At 39.6% G+C, this 26,105-nt stretch overlaps 2 protein-coding genes across 5 annotated transcripts in view; both read left to right on the top strand.

Annotated features, from left to right (window-relative positions):
- Positions 1 to 10,581, top strand: part of rassf5 (Ras association domain family member 5) — a 52,734-nt gene extending 42,153 nt beyond the window's left edge. For all 3 annotated transcript variants that reach the window (XM_017450356.3, XM_017450357.3, XM_017450358.3), the window contains 4 exons: positions 5,815 to 5,925; positions 6,593 to 6,887; positions 7,036 to 7,151; positions 8,096 to 10,581. In XM_017450356.3, coding sequence (XP_017305845.1) covers positions 5,815 to 5,925; positions 6,593 to 6,887; positions 7,036 to 7,151; positions 8,096 to 8,248 — 675 coding nt within the window. In that variant the 3' untranslated portion in view covers positions 8,249 to 10,581. The remainder of the gene's footprint in view (positions 1 to 5,814; positions 5,926 to 6,592; positions 6,888 to 7,035; positions 7,152 to 8,095) is intronic.
- A 5,765-nt stretch (positions 10,582 to 16,346) lies between these two features.
- Positions 16,347 to 25,385, top strand: dyrk3 (dual specificity tyrosine phosphorylation regulated kinase 3). 2 transcript variants are annotated; one of them, XM_017450355.3, is made up of 4 exons: positions 16,347 to 17,363; positions 18,629 to 18,644; positions 19,157 to 19,272; positions 21,302 to 25,385. In XM_017450355.3, exons 1-4 carry the CDS (start codon positions 17,346 to 17,348, stop codon positions 22,889 to 22,891), a joined length of 1,740 nt encoding a protein of 579 aa, XP_017305844.1. In that variant the 5' UTR covers positions 16,347 to 17,345; the 3' UTR covers positions 22,892 to 25,385. The 2 variants fall into 2 exon arrangements, with proteins under 2 accessions (XP_017305844.1, XP_017305843.1); XM_017450354.3 differs by lacking the exon at positions 18,629 to 18,644 and having other exon boundaries at positions 16,350 to 17,363.
- The last annotated feature ends 720 nt before the right edge of the window (positions 25,386 to 26,105 follow it).

Below are 26,105 nucleotides of genomic sequence, written 5' to 3' on the forward strand. Positions count from 1 at the left end.
AATATATAGCTTATGATATATTAATGATGGGTTAGCATGTTTATAATTATGGGTTAGCATGTTTGCCTCACACTTCCAGAGTGGGGGGTTCGAATCCTGCCTCCACCCTGTGTGCGCAGAGTTTGCTTGTTCTCCCCATGCCTCTGGGGTTTCCTTCAGGTCTCCTCCCCGTGTCCAAAGACATGTGTTGTAGGCTGATTGGCATTTCCAAATTGTCCGTAGTGTGTGAATGGGGGTGTGAATGTGTGTGCGATTGTGCCCTGCGATGGGTTGGCACCCCACCAAGGGTGTCACTCGCCTTGTGCCCCAAGTCCCCTGGAATGGGCTCCAGGCTCCGCGACAATGTGTCAGAAATGTGTTATGGAAAATGGATGCATGTATAATGATGGGATGCACAGATTCCATTTTTAAAGTTGATACAATACAGATCTCAAAGTTCTGTTTATAACTGATATTGATTTTTTTCACTATAATAAGTGAAAAAAAAGGGAACAAAACATTTACAAATATTAAAGTTGTTGATGTGAAGATGACCATGGTGCCACCCATCCATCCATCCATCTTCTATACCGCTTATCCTCTTCAGGGTCACGGGGAAACCTGGAGCCTATCCCAGGGAGCATCGGGCACGAGGCGGGGTACAGCCTGGACAGAGTGCCAATCCATCGCAGGGAACAATCACATACACAGTCACACACTCATTCATACACTACAGACACTTTGGACATGCCAATCAGCCTACCATGCATGTCTTTGGACTGGGGGAGGAAACCGGAGTACCCGGAAGAAACCCCCGCAGCACGGGGAGAACATGCAAACTCTGCACACACAGGGCCACGGTGGGAATCGAGCCCCTGACCCTGGAGGGGTGACGCGAACGTGCTAACCACTTATTAGCTGAGCTACTAGACTTGAAAAGAAGAAACCTGTCAGTCAGTGGCACACACGCACACATACACACACACACACACACACGGGAGTGGATCTGAAGATGTTTCAAATATAAGCTGATGCCACTTCAAATACCCCTTCAGGGCAGTATTTTCATCTGCTCCATGTCAGATTTGACATAACTTTACATAACTCCTGAAATACAAACTATTCTACTAGAGGGATGGTGCAATAGGTACAGAAAACCACAATCATTAATGCTTTTAATTAAACAAACATGTTGCTATTTATTGCACTTTTTACACTTCAGCACGGCTGTAATCTATAGGCCTGGCTAATAAGTGCTGAGGCTACAATGTTATTGGAGCTGCTTTCTGGCTTTGCTTCATGGCCTTAGAGTGGCTTGAGAAACGATTAAATTTTCCTCTGCCCTCTTCCTGGCACTGCTACTCCTGAAATTACGATGGACAAATTGTATCGCACTGCTTCACTGAGTCTATGTGTGTATATATACTGTATATATAAGATTACATTCAAACAGCACCTATGGAACCTCAGTGAACTGAAATACGATCTCATTCAACCTGACAAATGTATTTTACATATTGAATATAAGAGTAATTTATAAGTGTATTACCACATATTAACACCTATTAACACCCATTGACTGGTTGGAGCATCCTATAGACAGTAAGCACTATATATATATATATATATATATATATATATATATATATATATATATATATATATATATATATGCATGTATGTATGTATATATACATATATACTTATATGTATATATATATATATTATGATGTATACTACAGTGCTCAAATGCAGAAATGCTCATTTCTGATTATTCAGAGGGAGTTGATTAATTTTCTGTTTTAACAGCAGGTTAACTATAAGGTTTATATTAATACCGTGCCCTCCACTAATATTGGCACCCTTGGTAAATATGAGCAAAGAATGCTTGTTAAAAATGATCTTTATTGTTTAACCTTTCGATATCAAGCAATTGCAAACAAAACACAGGTTTATACAAAAAAATCTTTGTTAAATATAGGTGTGCAACAATTACTGGCACCCTTTTAGTCAATACTTTGTGCTAGCTACCTTTGCCAAGATAACAGCTCTGAATCTTCTCCTATAATACCTGATGAGGTTGGAGAATACATGGAAAGGGATCTGAGATCATTCCTCCATACAGAATCTCTCCAGATCCATCAAATTTCCAGGTCCACGCTGGTGGACTCTCCTCTTCAGTTCACCCCACAGGTTTTCTATGGGTTTGAAGTCAGGGGACTGGGATGGCCATGGCATGACCTTGATTTTGTGGTCAGTAAACCATTTTTGTGTTGATTTTGATGGATGTTTTGGATCATTGTCCTGCTGGAAGATCCAACCATGGCCCATTTTAAGCTTTCTGACAGAAACAGTCAGATTTTCATTTAATATCTGTTGATATTTGGTAGAGTCCATGATGCCATGTATCCTAACAAAATGTCTAGGTCCCGATTTTAAAAAATTTATATGTATGCCATATGGTGAGGTTTTCTGCAGGAGATGTTTAACTATTTTTGCAAGGAGTCTCCGTTGTCTGTCAGAGTGAAGCTGTTTAAATTTTCAGACACTTTTTGCTTTGTGGGATCTCTTTAACAAGACAAGCTCTTTTTTTCTATATTATTACAATAAACAGAAAAAAAGAGAGGCTGGTGAGGAACTGTTTACAGCTGTAAAAACATTAGCGATATCAGGAACTAACTAGTTTTCCAGATGTTCCACAGCATTAAATGTAACTTTAAAGTGATTTTTTTTCAAAGTATGTATTAATAAATAAATATTAATTAAGAAAATATTGTAATCATTGGCAAATTGCTGTGGTATAAGAATAATAAAACACTTTGAGTCTTCATAGTGTCCACTTTTGCTGTAAGAGCACACTCAGTTTTATTCCTTAGATAATCAAAATTTTCTGCTTCACACAGAAATATATGGAGGAAAAGAAATTATTCAATGTTGAATTTATCTGCAATGCGACAAAATTTTTATTTATTTATTTGTCCCATGGAAGTCTTGCTGCTGGATAAAAAAGGCCAGTGTGTGGATATCACGAGGGAAACCCTGTATATCTATTAGCTCGAAAGGATATCTAAGAGTCTAGAGATGTAAAAAAGCGTCAGCAAATCTGAAATCTGGTGCGTAAGCATATATAGATATGTTAGTACGTGATTTAGGCATATTTTCCTACAAGAACATTTATTAAGCCATATTTGCTTGAGGGGGGGCAACATGCACATTTCTGAACCAAAATTTCAATCTTTCTCTTCTGTCTGTATTTTGCTGTCTCTCTTTCTCCCTGTCATGCCTCAATCAGTCACATCTAGCATATAATGCCACAGACTGTGTGTGTGTGTGTGTGTGTGTGTGTGTGTGTGTGTGTGTGTGTGTGTGTGTGTGTGTGTGTGTGTGTGTGTGTGTGTGTGTGTGGGTGTGTGTGTGTGTGTGTGCGCGCCCGGCACTATTGTGGTCCTCTCTGCTCAGTGACATAATGCAAAACTGTGCCCTGAGGATCGTCATTGAATAAATGATCCCATTTTTTTTTCCATCTTTCAGAAAAAAAGAAAAACATGTTGCGTGCATTAGAAAGGATGTAGCAAGCAACTAAAAATATCCCAGCTTCAATCTTTGTTGCTAAGGTTCATTTGGTAGCAGCTATGATCTACACACACCACTAAAACCCACAGGTGATCATTTCTTTGATGAAGGGGAATTTTTCCAAACAGACAACATCTTATGTCGTCATGTCCTGTTTCTGACCCATTTAATGAAGCATGGAAGTGTGTGTTATATAATGTTTTTAGGTGGATGTTTTCTTTCTTTTAAGCAAGCAAGTCGAATAAGTCAAGAATAGAGTCATAGAAGGAACATCGATGAGACAAACAAGTGAAATGACGGAGATAGATCACAGGGTGAATGTTTCATAGTGCAACCATTGATAAGGGAATGACGGTGGTATGAGTGAGACTTCTTAAGTAAAAGGTTGACGCTATGTTGGAGGACGACATTGCTACCGACACACTGATGGTTATGGTCCTTGCTTTATGATCTTATATACTAGCACAGAACCTTAACCATTTACAAACCCTTATCTTAATGTCAGTAACCAGAAGGAAACTGTTTTGGAATTTTTATTTATTTAATTTAATTTTTTTTTTTTTATTAGTAATAGTTAAGCTACAGTTCTTGTTAAAAAAAATAAACTGTTTTCCTTTCCTTGGGGACAAGCCAAATATCCCCAGAAGGTCACAACTGATTTTTTTTTTTTTTTGCCGTTACTGCAGATATTCCTATCCATCTGGGGACAAAAACACACACATACATACCTACATTGCCCCTTATATTCCAGGTCAATATTTAAAAGCAGAATTCTGTACTACTTACATGTTTAGCTGATCTCCTTTTTTTAAGATTAATCAAATATAATAAAATAAACCCTGCTGCTGGTCTAATAAACTACATCATTCATGCAGATGCCCATACCATTATGTACTTCCATTTTATCCTCAATACATTTTAATATACATGGTAGAAAAAAAGAAAAAAATTCTGGTAAATGGTACACTGAAACACTGGATTGAGTTCATTGTTACTACATTTTATTTAATGTTATTTCAATTTTATTTAATTCTTGGAACATCAAGAACTTTACAATGGTGTACATGTGTGTATTAAAGTGGTTAAATATACAGTACAACCGATCACCTATTGGGAACTGCAGCTGCCAGCCATTTTGTCTATTTTATTGAGATTATTTTAGTAGTGCAGAGAGGAAATAATAACAGGTGCTTTGGAAAGACCATTTTTAGTTTCCATCAACGTCACAAACATTACTCACACACATATTGCAGCGATGTTAAAACCATAAGTAGGAAGAGTCTCCAGAAGTTGATAAAAGCATCGTACACTTAATGGCTAATCTGTCATTACAGCGCAAGGTGGTGCTTGGGCCGAAAGCATTTGTAGTGTTGCCAATTCCATCCAAGAGTTTTTTTTCTTTTTTCCTTTAGGGATGGCAGATGTTATGATTATGCAGATGTTAATCTGGCACTCCAAAAGGCTTTTGACCATCAGTAACTTGGTATAAGAGCTCAAGTACTACATTAACTTCACTGCTATATTTTGGTAATTGGTTAGTTGTTGAAACAGACAGCAGGTTAATAGATGTGTTCAGCATTAACCTAAAAAATGCCAAGGGTTATAGTTTTGAAAGAAAAAAGTCCTCTATGGTTTCAAAAAGAGAACCATAATAACAGTATTTTCATGATGCACACTAACGGTCAAAAGTTTGGAGACACTTGACTGAAATGTTTCCTATGATGTTAAAAACCTTTTGATCTGACAGTGTATGATTAAATGTTTGACATCGGTGTTGTAGACAAAATATAATCGTGCCAACATATTCATTTCTTTCATTAGAAAACTAATAGTTTATTTACAATTTTTTTTTTTTTTAAACGGATGACTCGGAGTGAAATATTCCGAAAAGCAGACGATAAGAGTCCAGCGTAGGTGTGAACTCCTTTAATACTGTTTACTCCTTTAATCTCTGGGGAATTCCTCAAGAAATCAGTTGAGAAAATGCCAAGAATACATTTCTGAAAATTCTAGCCAAAAAGGGTGTCTACTTTGAAGATGCTAAAATATTTCATTATTTTGATTTATTTGGGATTTATATATATATATATATATATATATATATATATATATATATATATATATATATATATATATATATATCACTACGTAATTCCCATAGTTCCATTTGTGTTACTCCAGAGTTTTGATGACTTTATTGTTATTACTCTAAAATGTGGGGAAAAAATTTAAATGAAGAATGTGTATCTTCCTTCATTTCAGAACACCACTAAAGAGAAAGAAGAGGAGAACCAACAGTCCCTCACCGAGGAGGAGGTCAAGGCAAAGATAGAAGAGTACAACTCTAAAGTGTCCGAAAATGGAATGAAATTAGTGAGTACAGACTTTTTTTTCCCTCCGTGTCAACAACGCAATCCCATACATAACATTAAAACATTTTTAGCGCTGTATATTCTTTGTTCTTTTAACAAAACTTTGGTATTAGCTAGTCAAGATGTAATTTTAAGTAGTGTAAACACTTGTGCGCTGTGATGGACGGGTTTGTTAATGTACTTAAGTCTGTTTTTAGTGTCTCTACTTCACTCGAGTGTTTCTTTCACCTAATACTGTAGATTATTTTGTCAGTACATTTCAAAAGAACAATCTCTGCTTCGTACTCGATACATTTTCAAACACTACATCATTGCATTTCCCTATAATCATATATCGGTCGAGCACGATAAATGAATATGATGAATTATTAGCATCAGACAGCTTTGTTGTTCTGTTGTTAGTTAGCTTCGGCTAATGTTTTCCAATTCTTCTTGGTTCCATGGTGAAAGAGGCACAAAGATTATTGAGGCACTACATTAGTGTGTGATATGAGACTTCTACTCTTTTTTTTATGAAGCTTTCGTCTACTTTTCTTTGCATACTTCCAGTAAATTTTTTTTTTTGAGTTTCTACTTTTCAAAGCTCGAAGCAATTACACTTTTACTTTGCATTACAGTGAAGCAAAACTCGTTCGTCACTAATACGCTCTGTTTATTTTCTCACTCAGGCTGCTGACGGGACATACAACGGCTTCATTAAGGTCCACCTGAAGCTGCGGCGGCCGGTCACACTGATATCAAAGGACGCGAACAGCTCAGGGAACTCGGAGAACAGCTTGGCAGCGGACGATATTTCAGACAAACGCACATCCTTCTATCTGCCCAGTGAAGCTGTAAAGCAGCTCCATGTCAGCAGCACCACCACAGTCAGAGAGGTCATCGAGGGCCTGCTCCGGAAGTACATGGTGCAGGACAATCCACTCAAGTTTGCTCTCTACAAGCAAATGCACCGACATGGACAGGGTAAGCAGATAACTGTGGGAGCAAGTCTCCATCAGTATGACCTAATGACCTAAAGCTATCTAGTCAAATCTAGACTTTAACACACTTTATACACTCGCCTTGAGCTCCCAAAAAACATACTAATCTTTCTGCATCCTGTGCATCCCAGATCTTTTCCAGAAGCTTCCAGACTCTGAGCACCCACTGCTGCTTCGCCTGTTGGCAGGTCCTGATCTAGAGAAACTCTCATTCGTACTGAAGGAAAACGAGACTGGAGACGTAGAGGTCAGTTATTCAGCATTGCTACACAACTGAGTAGTTCTTATCATGCTTTTTGCAGTATTGGTGTCACAGAAGCCTGGTATCAAATGAGTGGTGGCTCAGCTCGGATTTATACTTACCTCCTTCATGTGGCCAGCTTCATATACCGCCATAGAATGGGATCCAGATACACAGATACAGCCTTCCCTTGATGAGATAGCATCTCAGAGCAGAACTTATGAAGGATCGCAAAATAGTTGGTTGCATTTGGACTGTATTGGTCCAAGATCTTGAATGCCACAAATACCCTAAATTGTGGATGCTTACTATACAATTTGATTGTACAATATGTTTGCGGTTGCTATAATAGACCCCAGTATTGTCCAACTCAACAAATATAAAAACTTGGACAAAATTATGTAGTCCAAGCTAACCTGATGGCAAATCCATAATACCCAGTTGTGACCCACACTTACCATGTGATCTGGGCCACACACTGCTGTAGAATAACAGTGATGAGCTTGGAATCTGACAGGCAGTGGTTGCATCTGGGATATTTTTGACACCAGTTTCCAAATGCCATTGGAAACATTAATTACAGTTGGGCTACTTTTGGCTTTGCCATAACACACGCTTGTGTGCTTAAACAATGATTTTGCAATATATCATATGGACCTACATACAGTATGCCCTAGGCTTAAAGGATGGGGGTATTAGTAGCATGTTGTTTTTGATTTTTTCTTCTTCTTTTGTTTATGTGTTATACATCATATATATTAATATAATATCAAAAATATAATTATACACTATATCCTTGCTTATTCATCCTCTACAATCTAAAAGTATTTATTTAACCTTTAATTAGCCTTTTCCCTGTAAAAAAATTCACATATCAGTTATCCAACTGTAAAAACACATTTATTCAGAATCTTCAGTAACTGTATCTTTCTCTTTTTTGTGTGGTTTAGTGGCATGCGTTCTCCGTGCCCGAGCTGCACAACTTCTTGGCCATCCTGGAGAAGGAGGAAAGTGAGAGGGTGAAGCAGGTAACGCAGCGCTACGTGGCCTACCGTCAGAAACTCTTAGAGGCTCTGCAGGAAGTACAGAACAAACCTGGCTAGTGCACTGAGCCTATGGACAGACTCATTAAAAACTCTCCACTTAGGATTCCCCAAAACCCCCAGACCTCCCTCATGACCTCTGGAGCCTAATAAAGAGAAGGTGTGTGAGGGGGTGTCAGGACATAAAGAACAAGGAGATCACACAATCACGTCACTCAAGACGCAAACGCCACGCACATGGAGATCCAGGAGTGTGTTTCTGACTCATGTGGTTGATGTTTGAAAAGGATTTTTGTCTGTCTGTCCACATTTCTGTATGATGCTGCTGCTATGACTGCTACTGCGAGTGTTACTTAGCATGACTTTCTTTTTCTTTATCTTTGCTAGCGTGTCCTCCATCAGGGATTTTTTTTTTTTTAAGTAGACGAAGAATCTATATAAAAAAAATAAAAATAAAAAATAGAAACTATCAAGGCTATAAAGAGTCCTGGAAGTGAACTTTAAGTAAGTAAATAAATGTAAAAGCTTAGGATAAGTCTATTTTAAAAGGCTGGATCAATACTCATTCACACTCACTTGCATTTTACAGCATCATTTTATATCTTATCTAATACCATTATGAACAATGTACTCTATTCAGACTTTCTGTACAAATCAATATGCCATTTGCTGAAAGCATCTGCTGTGATAGTCGCACACCTTTCAAATCAATAACCACAACATGTCACTTAGTAGCCAACACTGCATATTCAACTCGTCCAATCAGCACTGATTATTGTCTATCATCCATATACATCCATAGATACACTTGGAACGACGTGGAGGCTTTTTCCGTCTAATCTATAAACATTATAAATTAGACTGGACAACTATAAATTATAAGCATGTTCTAACGTAGACGTCTCAAACCAAACCCTACGGAAATGTGAAACAACTATAGCGTACATGTAGAGTGTATAGTGCGTGGGCTCTTTTGTAAGGAAGTGTGTTTCATGTGCTTCGTCTGTTCTGGTGTGACAGGAAAGCTTATGGAAGCGCCCAGCCTCAACACACACCCATGACTCAGAGCTTTGACGCAAACTGTCGCATATTGCTAATTTAGTGTGTCTGGTATCTAATATGTAGGAGATGAGATTATATAACGTACTGTAGCCTGGATAATCATATCTGATCATCGTTTCAGCTAAGTGGGCAAAGCAAGGCTGTGGGTTGTCTTCTCATAAGCTGAGAAACACCATAATGGATTTTACACCAAAGTTAACAGGGACACATAAGCTTAATGTTTTTTAATGATCTGAATAGAAAGCATATTTCGTGCATTGTTGATTAAAAACGAGTTACTTGGACAAGGAAGAACAGACGACCAAGTGGTGAGCCGGAATATATAGTGGTGAGCCGGAATATATGATTTGCTTTGTATTTTTCTTTGAATTCTAAAATATTTTAACAAAGGGATTCGTGGTGCTTTTAAGTGTGAATGAGATTTCATTCTGTCTGACACTGAATATCATCATGGAGCTCATAGCAGTGCTACTAGAAAGCACAGAAAGGTGATGAGTAATGAGAGAAGGTCAATGATGTGAACTTTACAGTCTGATAATAACAACTGAGTTCCAGCCTATGGGGGTTTTGGGGGTTTTGTTTTTTTTATTTATTTTATTTTTTTATGCCAGTTCCACCTCTGCAATGCAAATTAGTAGCCAGGGACAATCCAGACTAACACTTGTTGTGTTATGTTAGAATGTTAGTCTTTTTTCTACAGTATAATCATCGGAGTTGAATTAGCTGCACTCAAATGATCACTGTTAGAATTCATTTAACACCATTACTGTAAATAATGGCCTAACGACACAATGATTGGAAATGATGGCCAAAAAGGTCATTTGAGGGCTTCATTTTAGAGCCTTGTCTCCACCACTTTTTTGCCCCTGTGCTGCCCTGCTGGCTCTGATGCTAATTTTACAAGCGCGCCTCCTAGAGCATGGGAGGTATAACATACAGCCATGAGTAAACTGGGTAGGACGGGCCGAATACTTCCTTTCGGCCTGTACCACTCGCTCTTGTGTTCCCGCAGGCAGTGCCTTTTGTCTGTGTGTAGCCTTACCTGAACGTGTGTGTGTGTGTGTGTGTGTGTGTGTGTGTGTGTGTGTGTGGAAATATATATATGTGCTCTGTTTTCCGTGTTTATTTGCCTCAAAAGTGAGGAGAAATGTGTAAGAGTGAAAGAATGAACAACTGTGTGCATATGTGCAAGTCTGTTTAACTTATTTTACAATATATTTGGGGTTGTGGACTATCTGGCAAATCCTTTTTGAGGATTCAGAACTGTGTATCATCTCGGAAACTGTAAAGATAATGAAAAGTGAAATAAAAGGTCATCATTTTATCTGTCAGTCTTTTCATGAATTGTATTGATTCCGAAAATGAAAGTTCATTGAAAGAGAATTATATATATATCGGATGTTTTATTATACCGAATGTTTAATTATGGAACATGGATGGGAAAAAGTACAGAATGTACTTGCGCCATTCTGATACTAGTATCGCTGGATCAGTATCAAATCAGAATCCTCCCCCCATTTTCTCCCCAATTTAGTCACCAGCTCTCCCCTGTGAATCCAACTACTGCATCTTCCTGAACTGCAACTCATGCTACATCTGAGAAATGCTATCTGCCCTCTTCTACATACACGATCTTCAGATGCCCACGATTGGCTAGTGTCATTATGACTGACAGGGAAGATATTATACGATTCTGCTCCCCTGGTTCCTGGCCACGGATGGCTGCAGCATTTGAATTTGCAATCTCCCAGCAATTGGGTAAACACTTTTCGGTTGCACCCCTTGTGAGTCATTCTAATCGAATTTGAATGCAGGTGGTGTTAATTGACATGACCCAGATCTTGCGCATAAAAACAGGGCATAAATTGCTTTAAAGCATGTCACATCATGCCCATGATGTTTCTCATAACTTGAAAATCCACAAAGCAAGTTAGTCCCTGTTCTATCACTTATATAATAGCATATACAATTAACAAGTTACTCTTTTGTTTTCTTGACGTGAATAAGTCACAAAAATGCAGCTTATGTCACTGAGAAACAACAGTGTTATTCCTCCTGAAGACTTTATCTCTGGCTGTTAAAAAGCACTGACACTGGTGAATTTTTCGTCTGTTTTGCATGAAATCCATGGCGTGTCCACCAAGTCCCTGTGTAACTTGCTACTACACAAATAGATAGATAGATAGATAGATAGATAGATAGATAGATAGATAGATAGATAGATAGATAGATAATTTCATTTGTCCTCAAAGAGGAATTTTTTTCTCAAACACCATACATATAAACCATCATAAACAATCACAGGCATAGAGGGGAGAAGGGGATAAAAGGAAAACATACAACAAATCATACAACAAATGCCAGAGCATAAGATGGCATTACAATGGCTGATTACCTATGTGTTTAATGCTCGTATAGCCATAAGAACAAAACTCCTACCATAGCTGGCCTTTCTGCACATGGGTAGTTGGTATCTGTGGCCAGAAGGAAGGGGGTTGAAATATTGATAAAGTGGGTGGTCTGGATCATTTAAAATATGCTGTTACAGAAAACGAAACACATTATATTAAACAGTGAACACTGATGTAGAGCACCTCCGGGGGTTGGGGGGTTGATTCCTGCTTCCGCCCTATGCACGTGAAGCTTGCATGCTCTCCCTGTGTAACGAGGGTTTCCTCTGGGAGCTTTGGTTTCCTCCTGCAGTCCAAAGACATGCGTTGTAGGGTGATTGGCATTTCCAAATTGTACATAGTGTGAATGGGTGTGTGAATATGTGTGCGATTGTGCCCTGCGATGGGTTGGCACACCCTGTCCAGTGTGTCCCCTGTCTTGTGCCCAGAGTTCGCTGGGATAGGCTCCAGGCTCCCCGCAACCCTGTGGTCGTGTGCAGGATAAGCAGTATGGAAAATGGATGGATGGATGGATTGGGAGCACTATTGTAGGTCATTGAGGCAGGTACCAGATAGGACCAGCAGAGGGAGCTCCTCCTTCACAAACACATGTCAAAATCTTGCTGAAACTGTAATGTATTTGTTAATTACCTAACAATAAACAGTTTAATGGTGACGTTTAGACATGAGAACACAATATGTTCTCTTAGTAGAGATGTACTCTTTCTTGTTTACAGACATGACCTTACTTAAATCCTTCAACTATAGATCTTTGAAATGCATAAGGTGGTGCATCTTCATTCATTCATTCATTCATTCATTCATTCATCTTTAGCAACTGCTTTATACTGCTCAGTGATGTGCTGGATCCAGATCCTATCCCAGGAACATTCAGCATGCATAAACACTTTCACACAGTCATTTTGGTGCATCTTTATCCGTAACTATTCTACAAGATGTATAGTCTGTCATTGTAACTGCTGTCATTTACACCAATTTGAGTTTGATTCACCCTTAAATCCCAGCCCTGGTAGAGCTCTACATAGCACATAGTACATGCCCAAACATGGAGAAAATCTACAGGTAGTCAAGGACACTGAAATTTCAAGCAGCCTCAATAGCCACCGGTTGTAAGTGTCCATCATAACACCCATGTCTAAATACAGCATTTACCTCTCATGCACTGCTGTGTCCATCAACCTCTGGGGGTGGAGGGGTTCAGAGTCAGCTGCCAAAGGGTCAACCTAAAAATGGTGTCAGTAAGTTTTCCCAGCTGTAAATATAGATGAGCGTCTTCTTCCTTAGCTTGCTGAGAATAGCATCTACTACGGGCATGCTGTTGCAGGCTTGCCCTATTTAGCACAACATGCTACACCACATCATCTCCTCTTACTCCACTGCGGTTAAAAGTCTAACCATGCTTGCTAAGACACGTTTATTTTATATGCTAGAGAATGTCAGCTTACACGACCCAGGACATCATGCTTTGTCCTCTATCCTTGTGTTATATGCTTCACTGTCATGCGTGGAATCCAAATCACTATTGTCATTAGTTCTGAAGCTGAACTGGGCAAATCCTTCACAGGACTGGAAACAGTTGAATAATTGTTCAGATTAACTGAGCCAGTCATGGCAAAACATCTATAAAATAAAAAAGAAAAGGCAATTAAGAGGGTAGTTAAAAACTCACCCTGTGTCCTACCTTGTTTCTTTGGGTGACTTTTTTATATCTGTCCAAAGAAGTTCTACTTGGAAACCTTCACTAAATTGGAAAATTTCTGTTACATGACTCTGTGTAGATTTTTAAGGGTTCCCACAAGATTTGTAGTCTGGTACATTGCATTGTGGGATTTCATGAGAATACTGGATATTCTGGACCTGGCTACAATATTGCAAAACTCCCTAAATAGTGCACTGTATAGTGAAAAAGATGTGCTAAAGTGTGTTATACAGTTGAAGCCAGGCTTAAGATAAAGATATTCAATCTCTGTTTTTCATAACTCCATACATTTCATGTTACCATGTATTTCTTTTGGCAAGTCAATTAGGGTGTTTTACTTTGTTCACATTAGAGGTAAATTTTAAAACAATCGATTTATTAATGTACTGATTTATTTTAGCTTTAATTCACTATATCAGAATTTCAGTGGGTTAAAATTTACATACACTAATTTGACTGTCTCTTTACACTGTCTAGAGGATTCCTCAAATACATGGAGTGAGCAAAGAGGAACAAGGAGACCTGAAAACCTGACTGAGTTATGCCAGTTCTGTCAGGAAAAATGGGCAAAATTTCCAGCGAAGTATTGTAAGAAGCTTGTGGAGAGCTACCGCAAGAGACCGATTCGAGTTAAGCAATAAATAGGTAATGAAACCAATAACTGTATGTAAACTTTTGACCCACTAAAAGTATGATAGAGTAAATAAAACCTTAATTGACTAATAAGCAATTTCATGGCCAGGTGTGACCTGTTTCCTCATTATTTCATGACAAATTAAGGAGATAAAAGGTCTGGAGTTGATTCCAAGTGTTGAATTTGTATTTGGTAGCTGTTCATGGGAACTCTAAATATGCAGTCCAAAGACTTGTTGATGCAAGTGAAGGAGGCCATCATTAGGCTGAAAAAAACAAAACAGACCCATCAGAGAGATAGCAGAAACTTTAAGAGTGGCCAAATCAACAATTTGGTACATTGGTGAGCTCAGCAACACCAAAAGGTTTGGAAGGCCACGAAAGACAACAAGTGGATGATCACAGAATTCTTTCCTTGTTGAAGAAAACCCCTTCACAACATCTAGCCAAGTCAAGAACACTCTGGAGGAGGTAGGTGTATCTTTGTTAAAGTCTACAATCAAGAGATGCCTTCATCAATGTAAATGCAGATGGTTTACCTCAAGATGTAAACCACTGGTGACACTCAAGAACAGAAAGGCCAGATTAGACTTTGCTAAAAAAAAAAAAAAAAAAAATGAAATAAAAAAAAAAAAAAAAAAAAAAAAAAAAAAAAAAAAGCTTGGATGCTAGATTAACTTGTATCTTGTAACTGATAAGAATCGACTCTTTCTAACGTGGACAAAGGTATTATGACCAGTGACTGGCCTTCTTTGCCAAACTACGATTGGTATTGTACAATGACATCTTACTCTATGTTCTAATTAACAACATAACAATACACTGTATTGCATTTTATAGTAAATATGTACATAATCATCAAATCAACAAGGCACTAAAATGTTCACTGATAAACACAGTAAGCATCACTGCATCAGTGTTATTGTGCCTGCTGTGTCTGTGCTTCCTTAAGGAAATTCATTTGCAGTTATCCTGAAAACTACTTGCCTTCTCTAATACTTTGATTACTTACAGTAGGCCTATATCTTCAACAAGCAACAGTGCAGCCAGATCCCTCTTGTAATCTGCCTTATTAACATACTGTAACTCTGAATCAAACACACACTCAATATTCTGTTCTCACCTAAAGTTCACCTAAAAGACCTGTCGAAGCCAATTATGCAATTAGGATTATTAAAGGAATATAGTAGGATTAATTTTGATTGTGATAATTATTCTTGTATGTATATGAATTGGTTTATGTATCTACTTTTCTGTTATGGATAATGGTCGGTGATAAATTGTAGGTGTGTTTGGCATCTGGGGAGTGGGGTTTAAAGTAGTATGTATGTCATGGCAGGGGGCGGGGGGTAAGACAAATGTTGGATGGGGAAGAATGAAATAAGAAAGAGAGATTTAAGGGGGAATAGTCGATTTTATAAATTATTTTTTACTTGTACAGGTAGCTTGGAAGATATTAGTGATGGGAAGTTCGGATCATTTTACTGACTCGGATCTTTGAATCTCGTTCAGCAAAATGAACGAATCTTTTTTTTGAGTCATTTCATTTATTTCAGCAGAATTAAAATGTTACATGTTAAATTCCCCAACACATCTAGTACTTACGCAAACGTTGATCGTATTTGGAATAAAAAATAAACTATGGGCCAATGCAGCCAAGGCCAAATTATGAGAAACAGAAATGATTCATTAATAGCTTAGCTGGGTCTTCAGACTATGCAGTCTGTTAGTTCACCTCACTTCCCGATCCGAGTCGTTCTTTATTTTGTCACGTCACATTTGTCACGTATGTTCCTCAGAAACAAGTCCAAACCTGCTCAAGCATGACAATGCCCCTGTGCACAGAGCGAGCTCCATGAAGACATGTTTGCCAAGGTTGGAGTGGAAGAAGTTCAGTGGCCTGCACAGAGCCCTGACCTCAACCCCACTGAACACTTCTGGGATGAACCGAAACAAGACATTGACTGAACCCCAGACCTTGTCAACAGTGCCTGACCTCCCTAAAGTTCTTGTGGCTGAATGGACAAAAATCCCCACAGCCTCACTACAGAATCCAGTAGGAAACCTTCTCAAAAGAGTGGAGAATAATTTTTTACAGAATTCCAGCAAAGAAAGACTAACCCTGGAATGGCATGCTCAAAAGGCTCACGCGGTCGTGATGGTCACGTGTTCACATACATTTGGCCATACAGTGTATTTAAAGACGACGTTGTTTTTGCAAGGAAGTGTGGTCGCGGTTTTGACCAATCAGGGAGTGCAACTTTCAAACGAACTCCAGCCGACGTGGAGGCGTGAAGACCACGCCCCTTTCGTTAATTCCCCGCCCCCGGGACTTCCCCTTTACTTTGTCTGTTGATGACGCGTTTCTAAGCAGAAGATGTGCGTAGCAACAAGCTAAGAAACCACATCTGTGTGAACTCCGAGTCAAGTGGAGCGCGTACACACGCTGAGAGGTTCCGTCTTCCGGAGAGACAAGTTTTCGAAGACGGAACAGACATTTCTGGAGAAAAAGGTGTTGACAATGTCGTGAGTTCAGCTCGCTGGCCTAAAAAAAAGACAGACAGACAAGCGGTTCCTCTGAAAGAGAACCGAATATTTTAGCGATACGCTCGAGCGCTAGCATGAAGCTAGCGTCTGTTGAAAAGTACGAAGTGTCTAGCTAGTAGTCGACCATTTTCCCACTTTCGACCATTTCCTGCGGTTGGGATGGTGCTTTCGGACGACGGAAGTATCCGTGCTGTGAAAGGGCTGAAGAGAGAACAGGCTGGACGTCTCTGTTGGATTTGGACTCCAACTCTTTCAGGGAGCGGCGCTCATGTGGATGTGTGTTTTTGTTCTGCTGCAAGCTGACCGAAACGCGTTTTCTTTTTGATCCTGGGAGTTTTCTGCCTCTAGAGGAAAGGAAAAGCACGGCATTTACAGAAGTTTATTCGACTGTTTTTATTATTATTATTCTTGTATAAAGCTTGCTAAGTTAGGTGTAGCATTTCCCACAGCTCATTGGCTTGGAGCCAGCACTAACTACACTGGCTTAGCTGAAAGGATCTGGCCTGTAAATACTCCTGACACTCGAGGGGAGGAAAAGACACTGTACATGACCATGGCTTAGTTGTGCATTGCATTGTGCTGGGTTCTACTTGAAGATTCGCCAGGACAGGATTTCTAGACATGACCTGAAGCTGTAGTGACGTTCATATTTGTTTGTATTGTGAACACTTTATTTTATTTTATTTTATTATTATTTTTTTTAAGAAGAAGTCTTGCAAAAACAAAAAAGAGAGAAGAGAGAGAAACATTTCATGTTGTGCGCAATAATTCTCCACAAGCATGATGATACTGAGCAGAAAACCAGATGGCCCGGTCACAGCAGGTAATTGGACATTTATTCCTCATGTATTACGAAGCGAAATGTAATCCCTTGTCGTGTTAGTTTAATCTTGGACCAGTTTCAACCTTGCAGCCAAACCGAAACGACTTCTCTATGGCTGTTAGACTGAGCAAAAAGTCTTTGGAGTGTATTTCCTCTCTCTCTCTCGGTCACGTGACTCCTCCGTTCCCATCATCATAACAATAAACAATATCTAATGAGCTAATGTTTTGCTCTAATGGTGCATGTCAGCGCATCTAGAGTGTTATCACCACTGTTATATTACACCCTGCTTTCTTTTAGGGCCACCAGGAAGCTAAATGAGATACTTATTAACAAGCTCCGATCCAGCTTGTGTTTTTTAATAATATCCTTCATACTTGCACAGGTTTATTTCTCTCTCTGTTTAAATTTTTTTTCTTTTTATCTTAGAGTAATCCACTGAGAGATTGTCATAATAAAGCGCTGTGCATGATGTTTAGCAAATGGAAAGATTGTGTGCTGACTTTTGTTTTTAAAGTCCACATGAAATCAACGTTGTTGGTTTAGAGTTTTTTCACCAGTCGCCTGTGCTGTAGATAGAATATATATATATATATATATATATATATATATATATATATATATATATATATATAATTTCACAGCCAGTCAAATACTCATTCGAACATATCTGCCCCATCTGTCCCTGCGAGTAAACTGTGGGTACGACTGCAGTAGTTTGTGCGTTGTTTGTGTGGACGTGTTGATCCAGTTTCCTGCATGTTATTCCCCTTTTAAAACAAGTTCTCGTGTGTATGTCTGCGCTCATCCCCCACCCACGCTGAAATTGTGCTGTTGTCTCAAACATATCACAGCTCCCATGAACTATATACAGACAGATGCCATGAAAACTGTTCACTTATATATTTAAAAAGGGGGGGGGGGTGTTTCAGGGGGAATTGTTTCATTTCAGTTTATCTAACAACATCTCAGACATGTACAACTGGCTGCACTAACTGTGATGTTCCAAGCGGTGTCACGGGCAGTTTTAATATACAGCTACCAATCCAAGGAGCGGCGGTTTGCAGGCTGGGATACTGAACATGATACAAATTTTGTTTAGACTTGAGGCCTCTTCTTTTGCCGGTTTGCTAAACAACGTTTGTTTCGAAGCGTCAGGAAGTGTGATGTATCTCGGACACTATTGCATGCCATGGAAGTCAGTCAAACCCTTTGACATGCTCACACCCTGAATACACTTTAATTTCATCCTTATACCTTTCTAGGACAGAGATGTCATAGGTGAGTCCTGGAGGGTCAGAGCACATATGACCATACAGATCATCAACAGCCGTTGCCCAAGCACTTCATGGACTTGAATGAAGAAGGAAAACAAATCCTTGTCGCCTTCCAAGACTTAAGTTTGTCACACCTGGTCTAGGAGCATATGCAGTTCATGTTATCCACTCTGCTTCCTAAACAGGCCGGTTTAGGCCTTTAATGGGATTTACGTAGCGTAATGGGACCAGGTTTTCGAGTCTGCTGAACTCCCAATGAGTCCTACTAGGTTGTCGAATGCAACATTCTGTTCCCAAGAGACGGATGTTGACTAGGTTGTGAGGGAAGCCTGTTTTCAGAGCACCTGCAACTTGGTTACATTGCTCCCAAGGGGTTTTTTTCTACTTGCCACTATTGTGCCCTACATCAGTTACACTGCAATTGATTTGTTTGATGTAGCAGCAAAGCACATGTTTGTACTGAATTGTTTGTGTTGTAACCTAATGTCATTGTGTGTTTGTGTGTATGCTCCAAAGCTCGACATGGAGACGGTCTGTATGACTCTTACATGCGCACGGACCACATCGTGAATGAAGAAGCAGACTTAAACGGACAGAGCCCCGGTACCCTGCCCCCATTGCACAAACACACAGTAAGTGCGCACTTCCTCTTTTGCAGTGATTAGACACAGTACCACGCACGTCCTTTTGGTCATCCACCTAGCAGGGGCGTGGCTGTTCAGTTTCCTCTTTTGTCCACTCGAGCAGGAAGCTGTGACAGATTCTGAGGTAAGGATGTAAGAAATTGACGTCTGTAAGTAAGTAAGCACATTTACTTAAGAACAAGGATGTACAGTTTCAGTTGGGCAAGTAAGCTAGGCTGAGTTAAGTAAGTAAGGAATAAAAGACTTCAGGATGTGATGTTATAGAAAAATAATCCATGCTGCAGTGGTTTGATGCTATTATCACACCAAAGTGGATTATTTTCCTATTACAGCATATCCTGAAGTGTATTCTTCTTATACCACAGTGATATGTCAACGATTGCACATTTATATTTTATTAATTATTGTCGAAATAATTTTTTCATTATTAATTGTGCTTTTTATCCGTTTATAGTTACATTTATTGTTGTGGAACGTCCACGAGACAAGAGTTCCTGTTGTAACTTATGTTGTAGCGATTATATATAAACAGTCATTCCTTCACCAGCCTCAATTTTTTCCTCTCTCTTGAAGTTGAACTTGTCATGTCTTGAAGTCTTTCCTGTGGTGGAAAATGTACTGACTGTTACAAAGTGCTGATGCAGAAGAGACTTTCCTTAGATGTTTCGTTAGACTTTTCGTAAAGCATATTTTACCACATCACCAATCATGTATGTTTTTCTTTGTCGATTTAAAAAAAACTAACATTTAAAAAAATATAATTTTTTTTTATAAGGCTTAGATTATGTGGCGCATCTGCCATACAAATCCCTGCGAACGAGCTGTTGCTATAGAAACATTAACATTAAAACAAGTGCATGTATATAAATCATTTAATCATTTCTAACAGCACTACTGTAGAAGCTGCTGTTATAGAAAATGAATCACCATGTTCTGACCAATCAGATTCAAGAAGTGTTTAAGCCACTTTTGTTAGACCTCCACGGTTACATGATAATATATATCTTGATAGTGAGAGTAAGAGTCCAGTAATCTATGCACTTATATAATAACCGATTAATTAATAATTAACTATTTAAGTATAATAAGCCCATTGCTGTGTAAAACTGTACATTTTAGCTGGCCCAATGCCTTGACAGTTGGCAAACCCACAGCGAATGAGTTGATCAGTAAATGCTGTCCCTCAGATGCTCAATAAACAATTGTGAATTGGACCATGTGCTCTGTGTAAGCTTTTCTGGCACGTGGGATTAGAACATGTGCTGTTGTCATACTAACATCAGTGCCAGTATCTCAGTGCTCACCACTTCAGGGGTTTTTTCAGTTTATGTTTAGTTATGAGTTTTCCTGGTCAAACCAAAATAATAATAATAATAATAATAGCTAGCTAGCTGTGATCACTGTCTCAGAGTGGACACCTGATTTATTTGTCTGGTCTCTGTGATATCCATCTGTCAGCTCTCAATGCATACAAAGCTATTTTAGTCCCTCTTTTCCTCAGGACTGATTCCAACCCCCTCTCAGCAGCCATGTTTGGCATTCACTTGGAAGATTTTTTTTCCCTGGTTTATGTACACGACAGTTTCCCCTCTTGTGTGCAAGTCTTTTGTGTGGCTTTCTTGAATGCTTTTCTCTATGTAATGGTGCATTTAAGTTTTATTTTACCTTGAATAGAAATTGGACCTGAAAGTTGCAAGGTGCATTAAACATTCTGAATGCCGCATTATTACCATATGCAGCTGCAGTGTATTAAGTATTTTTTCTAATGGCATGCATTGAAATCCCAAATCTATTTAACTATTTAATTACCTGGGCTACATTTTGCTGCACGAGTCTTCACTCAAGTAGTAAAACTTTGTGGGGAAGACATGTTATTGGGAGGGCTTCTTTCAGTATCTTTCAGGATTCTTTTTCTGTCCAGTTTCAGTTGATTCAAGAACTTTTGTTCTTTTAAATCATCTTTACTTTCCTCAGCTTGCTTTTTGTTTTGTATAACACTCTTCTTGTTTTTCTGAAGGCTGTGAACAAGCCAACGGTGAAGGATCACCTTGGAGTCCGAGGAGGTCAGATGAAGATGAAGTACCTGTATGAGGATTCGTACAACCGCAAGCCCAATGGCATAAGCCAGCACAACGGTACCAGCCAAACTCCTGCCAAGCCCCAGTCTGTTCTCTCCAAAGAGCGGAGTGTGGATAGCAACAGTTCAGCCAAGTCCTCTGAAAGCTCAGCGAAGCCAACCAAGCTGGGGGGTCCCCTTGTCCCAGACCAGGCAGTGAAGCAGTACAGGCAACAGCTGAGTGCACTAGAACAGCAGGAGATCCTCGGTTATCCTGAGATCTACTTTGTGGGACCAAATGCCAAGAAGAGACAAGCAGTTGCAGGAGGCTCTAACAACTCTGGATATGATGATGACCAGGGAGGTTATATCCATGTGCCACACGACCATGTTGCCTATCGTTACGAGTTCCTAAAAGTGATCGGTAAAGGCAGTTTCGGTCAAGTGGCGAAGGTCTATGACCATAAGTTACACCAGCATCTCGCTCTAAAGATGGTGCGCAACGAGAAACGGTTCCACCGGCAAGCAGCAGAGGAGATTCGAATCCTGGAACACCTGAAAAAGCAGGACAAGACTGGCAGCATGAACGTAGTCCACATGCAAGAGAACTTTACCTTCCGTAATCATATCTGCATGACCTTCGAGCTGCTTAGCATGAATCTCTATGAACTCATCAAGCGCAATAAATTCCAGGGTTTCAGTCTGCCTTTGGTACGCAAGTTTGCTCACTCCATCTTGCAGTGTCTGGAATCTTTGCACCGCCATAAGATCATCCACTGCGATCTAAAACCAGAGAACATTCTTCTCAAGCAGCAGGGTCGGAGTGGTATCAAGGTCATTGACTTTGGCTCTAGCTGCTTTGACCACCAGCGTGTCTATACCTATATTCAGTCCAGATTTTACAGAGCACCTGAGGTCATCCTAGGCTCACGCTATGGCATGCCCATAGACATGTGGAGCTTTGGCTGCATTCTTGCCGAGCTCCTGACAGGGTACCCTCTCTTTCCTGGTGAAGATGAGGGTGACCAATTGGCCTGCATGATGGAGCTATTGGGCATGCCCCCTCAGAAGCTTTTGGAGCAGGCCAAACGTGCCAAGAACTTCATTAACTCCAAAGGCCACCCACGTTACTGCACGGTCACCACACTCAGCAACGGCACCTTGGTGCTTAACGGGAGTCGTTCACGGCGAGGCAAGATGCGGGGTCCCCCAGGTAGCAAGGAGTGGGTGACGGCACTCAAGGGCTGTGATGACCCCACCTTCATTGACTTTCTGAAGAAGTGTCTGGACTGGGATCCCACCACTCGCATGACGCCAGTTATGGCTTTGCGACACCCCTGGCTCTACAGGAGGCTACCCAAGCCTGTGCCTGGCGGAGAGAAGACCTTGGTACCCAAGCGGATTAGCGAGCATAGCACTTCCTTCCCCAGCATCGTCCCTAAGGTTCCCCCTGTAATGGGCCCAACCAACAACAAACTGAGGACCAAAATGATTGGGGACACTGATGGGAATATACCATTGCGTACAGTGCTACCAAAGCTTGTTTCATAGAGCTGATCACCTGTTTAGGGATAAAGACAACATTGTAGCAAAGTTTTTAGTGGTGGATTTAATTTGTTTTTGTTTGCTTTTTAAAATAATGAGTGGCAATACTCAGTGTTTTGACTTCAGTTTTTAAAAACAATGAAGCACAAAAAAGATACATTTTTATATGGCATTTGAAAATAGTGTTTATTTTCTTCAAACGGCCTTTGAAAGGGCACTTGGAAATGTACTAATTTAGTTATGATTTTACACTTTTGTTAGGAATTGAATGCTTCTCAAGTGCACAAGTGGGTGAAAATATTATTCTGTACCCCTAAGGGTTTTTACACTATCTCTGCTAAGACAAACTGTTTTTTCTAAGGGCTGCCTTTTAAATCTATGCTGTTAAGGGCTTAGAAACATGCTGGGTGTTTTGAATGATCTCCAAATCTAATCTAATTTAAGACTTGTGAGATGTATCTACAGCAGAGAGCCTCACTGGCTTGCCAGAGGCCCCAGCAGTTCTCTGATTTAGCAAACAAATGATATATGTCATTATTTTAATTGATCAATTATTGCAATAACACTAGAAGGTCGTAATTTTGCTACGTCACATAGAAGTTCTGTCTCATGTGCTCCAATAGGTCAAAACATGGTGCATTGCCAGAATGAACCAGGCTCTAGTCTGTCTGTAGCAGGGAGACTTTAATTTCCTTCTTTTCTTATCTTCCAAGAAGCGGTTGCAAAAGATTGCCCTACAGTGAGATAATAAGGAACTTAGTTTGTGTCAGGAGCAGCATAGTGCACCAGGGTTTGGTTTTTGAAAGCTGTCAGTCAGGTTGTACTTGAAAGAAATAAGCAAGATGACAAGCAGGGCCTGTACGTATGCATTCAGGAAGTTTGCGCTTTTCGAGCAGCGGTTGTGACTTAAATAGGGATCGATGTTTCTGGCCATGTTATCATTTTAACCATTTCTTGCTGGATTTAGATTAAGGACAAACTAATCAGGGAGCTCTGTGTCATAGAGCCATAAGCTTTCCCTTCTTTTTAAATCTCAGAAGCTGGTTATTCCTCACTGATTCAGCTTGGAAGCCTGCTGTTGTGTCTTCTGACACTGCTCTACACTGTGACCTGTTTTTCTTCTGTTTTTGTTCTACTCTCTTCCATGACAACACTTAAATCGTCCTCTTCATACACTCATGCTTTTGACTGCACCACAGAGCACGTAGACATGCAAATGTTTTTTACTTTTAAGGAAGGGCTTTTGATAACCGTGAACACCTGATTTTACAGAAGCACAGCTGTTCGTTGACACTGCCATGACTTATCACACTTGCTGGCTGTGAACTGACACTGAATGCTTAAACACTCGTTGTAATGAGGCAAACACAATTAATTTTTTTTTTAGGAACTGAATGGTGCTGACCTTATGGGGCCCCTCACTTGCATGCCGTGCCTGTAACATGCATCTGTGTCCTTAGGACCAATGAGTGTAACCATAGGTGTTGTAAAAAAACAAACAAAAAAAACTCACTGCCATAGAGTTCTGTATTTGTGATTTGTAGAGTCAAATCACCTATTTGTCAGGTTTTCACCTCATCTAGGTATGCATGATTACACACAGGAAATGTAAGCTGCTACAAGCACATGGTATGTTCATTCATTTTCTAGATTCTTTTATTTAAATTGGCGGTCAGCTGAATTAAGACAGGATGCAAACCAAGCAGGTGAACAGCTTAATGGCCCTGTAATGGTTCTCTCACAGCACCCTAAAAAGTTCTTCATTCGTACCACTTCTATTTCTACACCATATGGTTTCCTTTTTAGAAAAATGTAACCAATGACAACATGCAACCCATTATTCGAAGAGAATTATTTTGTTAATTCACCAATCGATTTCTTTCAATAACAAATGCTTCTGGATAAAATCTGTTAAAGTGTATGGGGAAATTATGGAGGCATAACATGCAGCCTATGTTAATCTACCTCTTAATTACTCATCACAGGCTCTGGCAAGATCTAGAACGATCACTGTAAAGTCAAGATGTAGCATCTTTCACTTCAGTGCTTCTGACTGTTAGCTTCAATGTCTATATTTCCCTAATTTCCTTCTCGTTTTTGGCGCATGGTCCTGTCTGTTGAGAAAACTCCAGTCCTTTACCTTTAGTGGAGCGCTTGATTAAATCACCTTGGCTCTACACATTGCCTCCTTACCAAATTCTGTACCTTCTATGATGTTTCTGTTCCTTCTTTTTTTTCTTTTTTTAAACTTCTCTCGTGTGTACTTTTTTTTTTTACTCTTGACGTCATTGCCGGTTTGCAAGTTGAAAGTTTCCAAAAGAGAACAAAATGACAATGGTGTCATTTCCCTACTGTGGTGTCTTTGTACCCATTTGCAGCATGAATATGAAAATAAGTGTAAAAGGACTGAATGATGAGAATTGTGTCCATAAAATAACCAAATGAACTTGTATTAGTTTTTTTTTTTTAAAAAGATGAATAAAATAAATATTAACTGCAATCCCTTTCTCCCTGCCATTTTCCTTGATTGTCTTTTCTTCCTGATCTCAGTCTGTCATAAATGGAGTGTATGACTGCGAACACTCATTTGTTGGCATACACACAGAACAGTGAATGCATGTGCTAGAGATTAGCTCTATGTTTATTTTACTCAAACTTCACAGACAAATTTGAAACTCTGAAACCTGTGACAGTGAAACTGATTGGGTGGATATTCAACCTGAAACCTTTCAGGAATTTCTTCACGCATAACTGTCATAGCTTTGTGTACTGCGCTTTATTTGGAATAGTTTTTGGGTCATGTAAAAGGAATTATGTGAACGTTAGTTTAGCTGTTCTATCACATAATGCAGTACCTCTTTAAATGACTTTTTATAAGCCACGCCTACACCATGTACACTGTGTGTGTGTGCGTGTGTGCGCGTGCACGCATGTGATGTCATATTAGAAAGGAAAGAAGGCACTCTGTGACCCTCCGTTCATAATCTATTAAATGTGATTTTGTTGTACTGTTTTCAATGGCTCTATTTTTAGGCACCAGCTTCAGCCTACAGCCAGGATGTGATGGTTATAAAGACTGAAAAATTTTTATTCGCGCTTAAAAGGTGAAATAAATTGTCACACAACCTTAGACTGACAGATAAAAGGGGAACCAGTTAGTCAAGGTATCCTGCTGAATGAGGTGGAGCCCAGCAAATCCACCCTGCCTCATATATTACTG

The sequence above is a fragment of the Ictalurus punctatus genome, chromosome 21, assembly GCF_001660625.3.
Source record: "Ictalurus punctatus breed USDA103 chromosome 21, Coco_2.0, whole genome shotgun sequence".
NCBI lineage: Eukaryota > Metazoa > Chordata > Actinopteri > Siluriformes > Ictaluridae > Ictalurus > Ictalurus punctatus.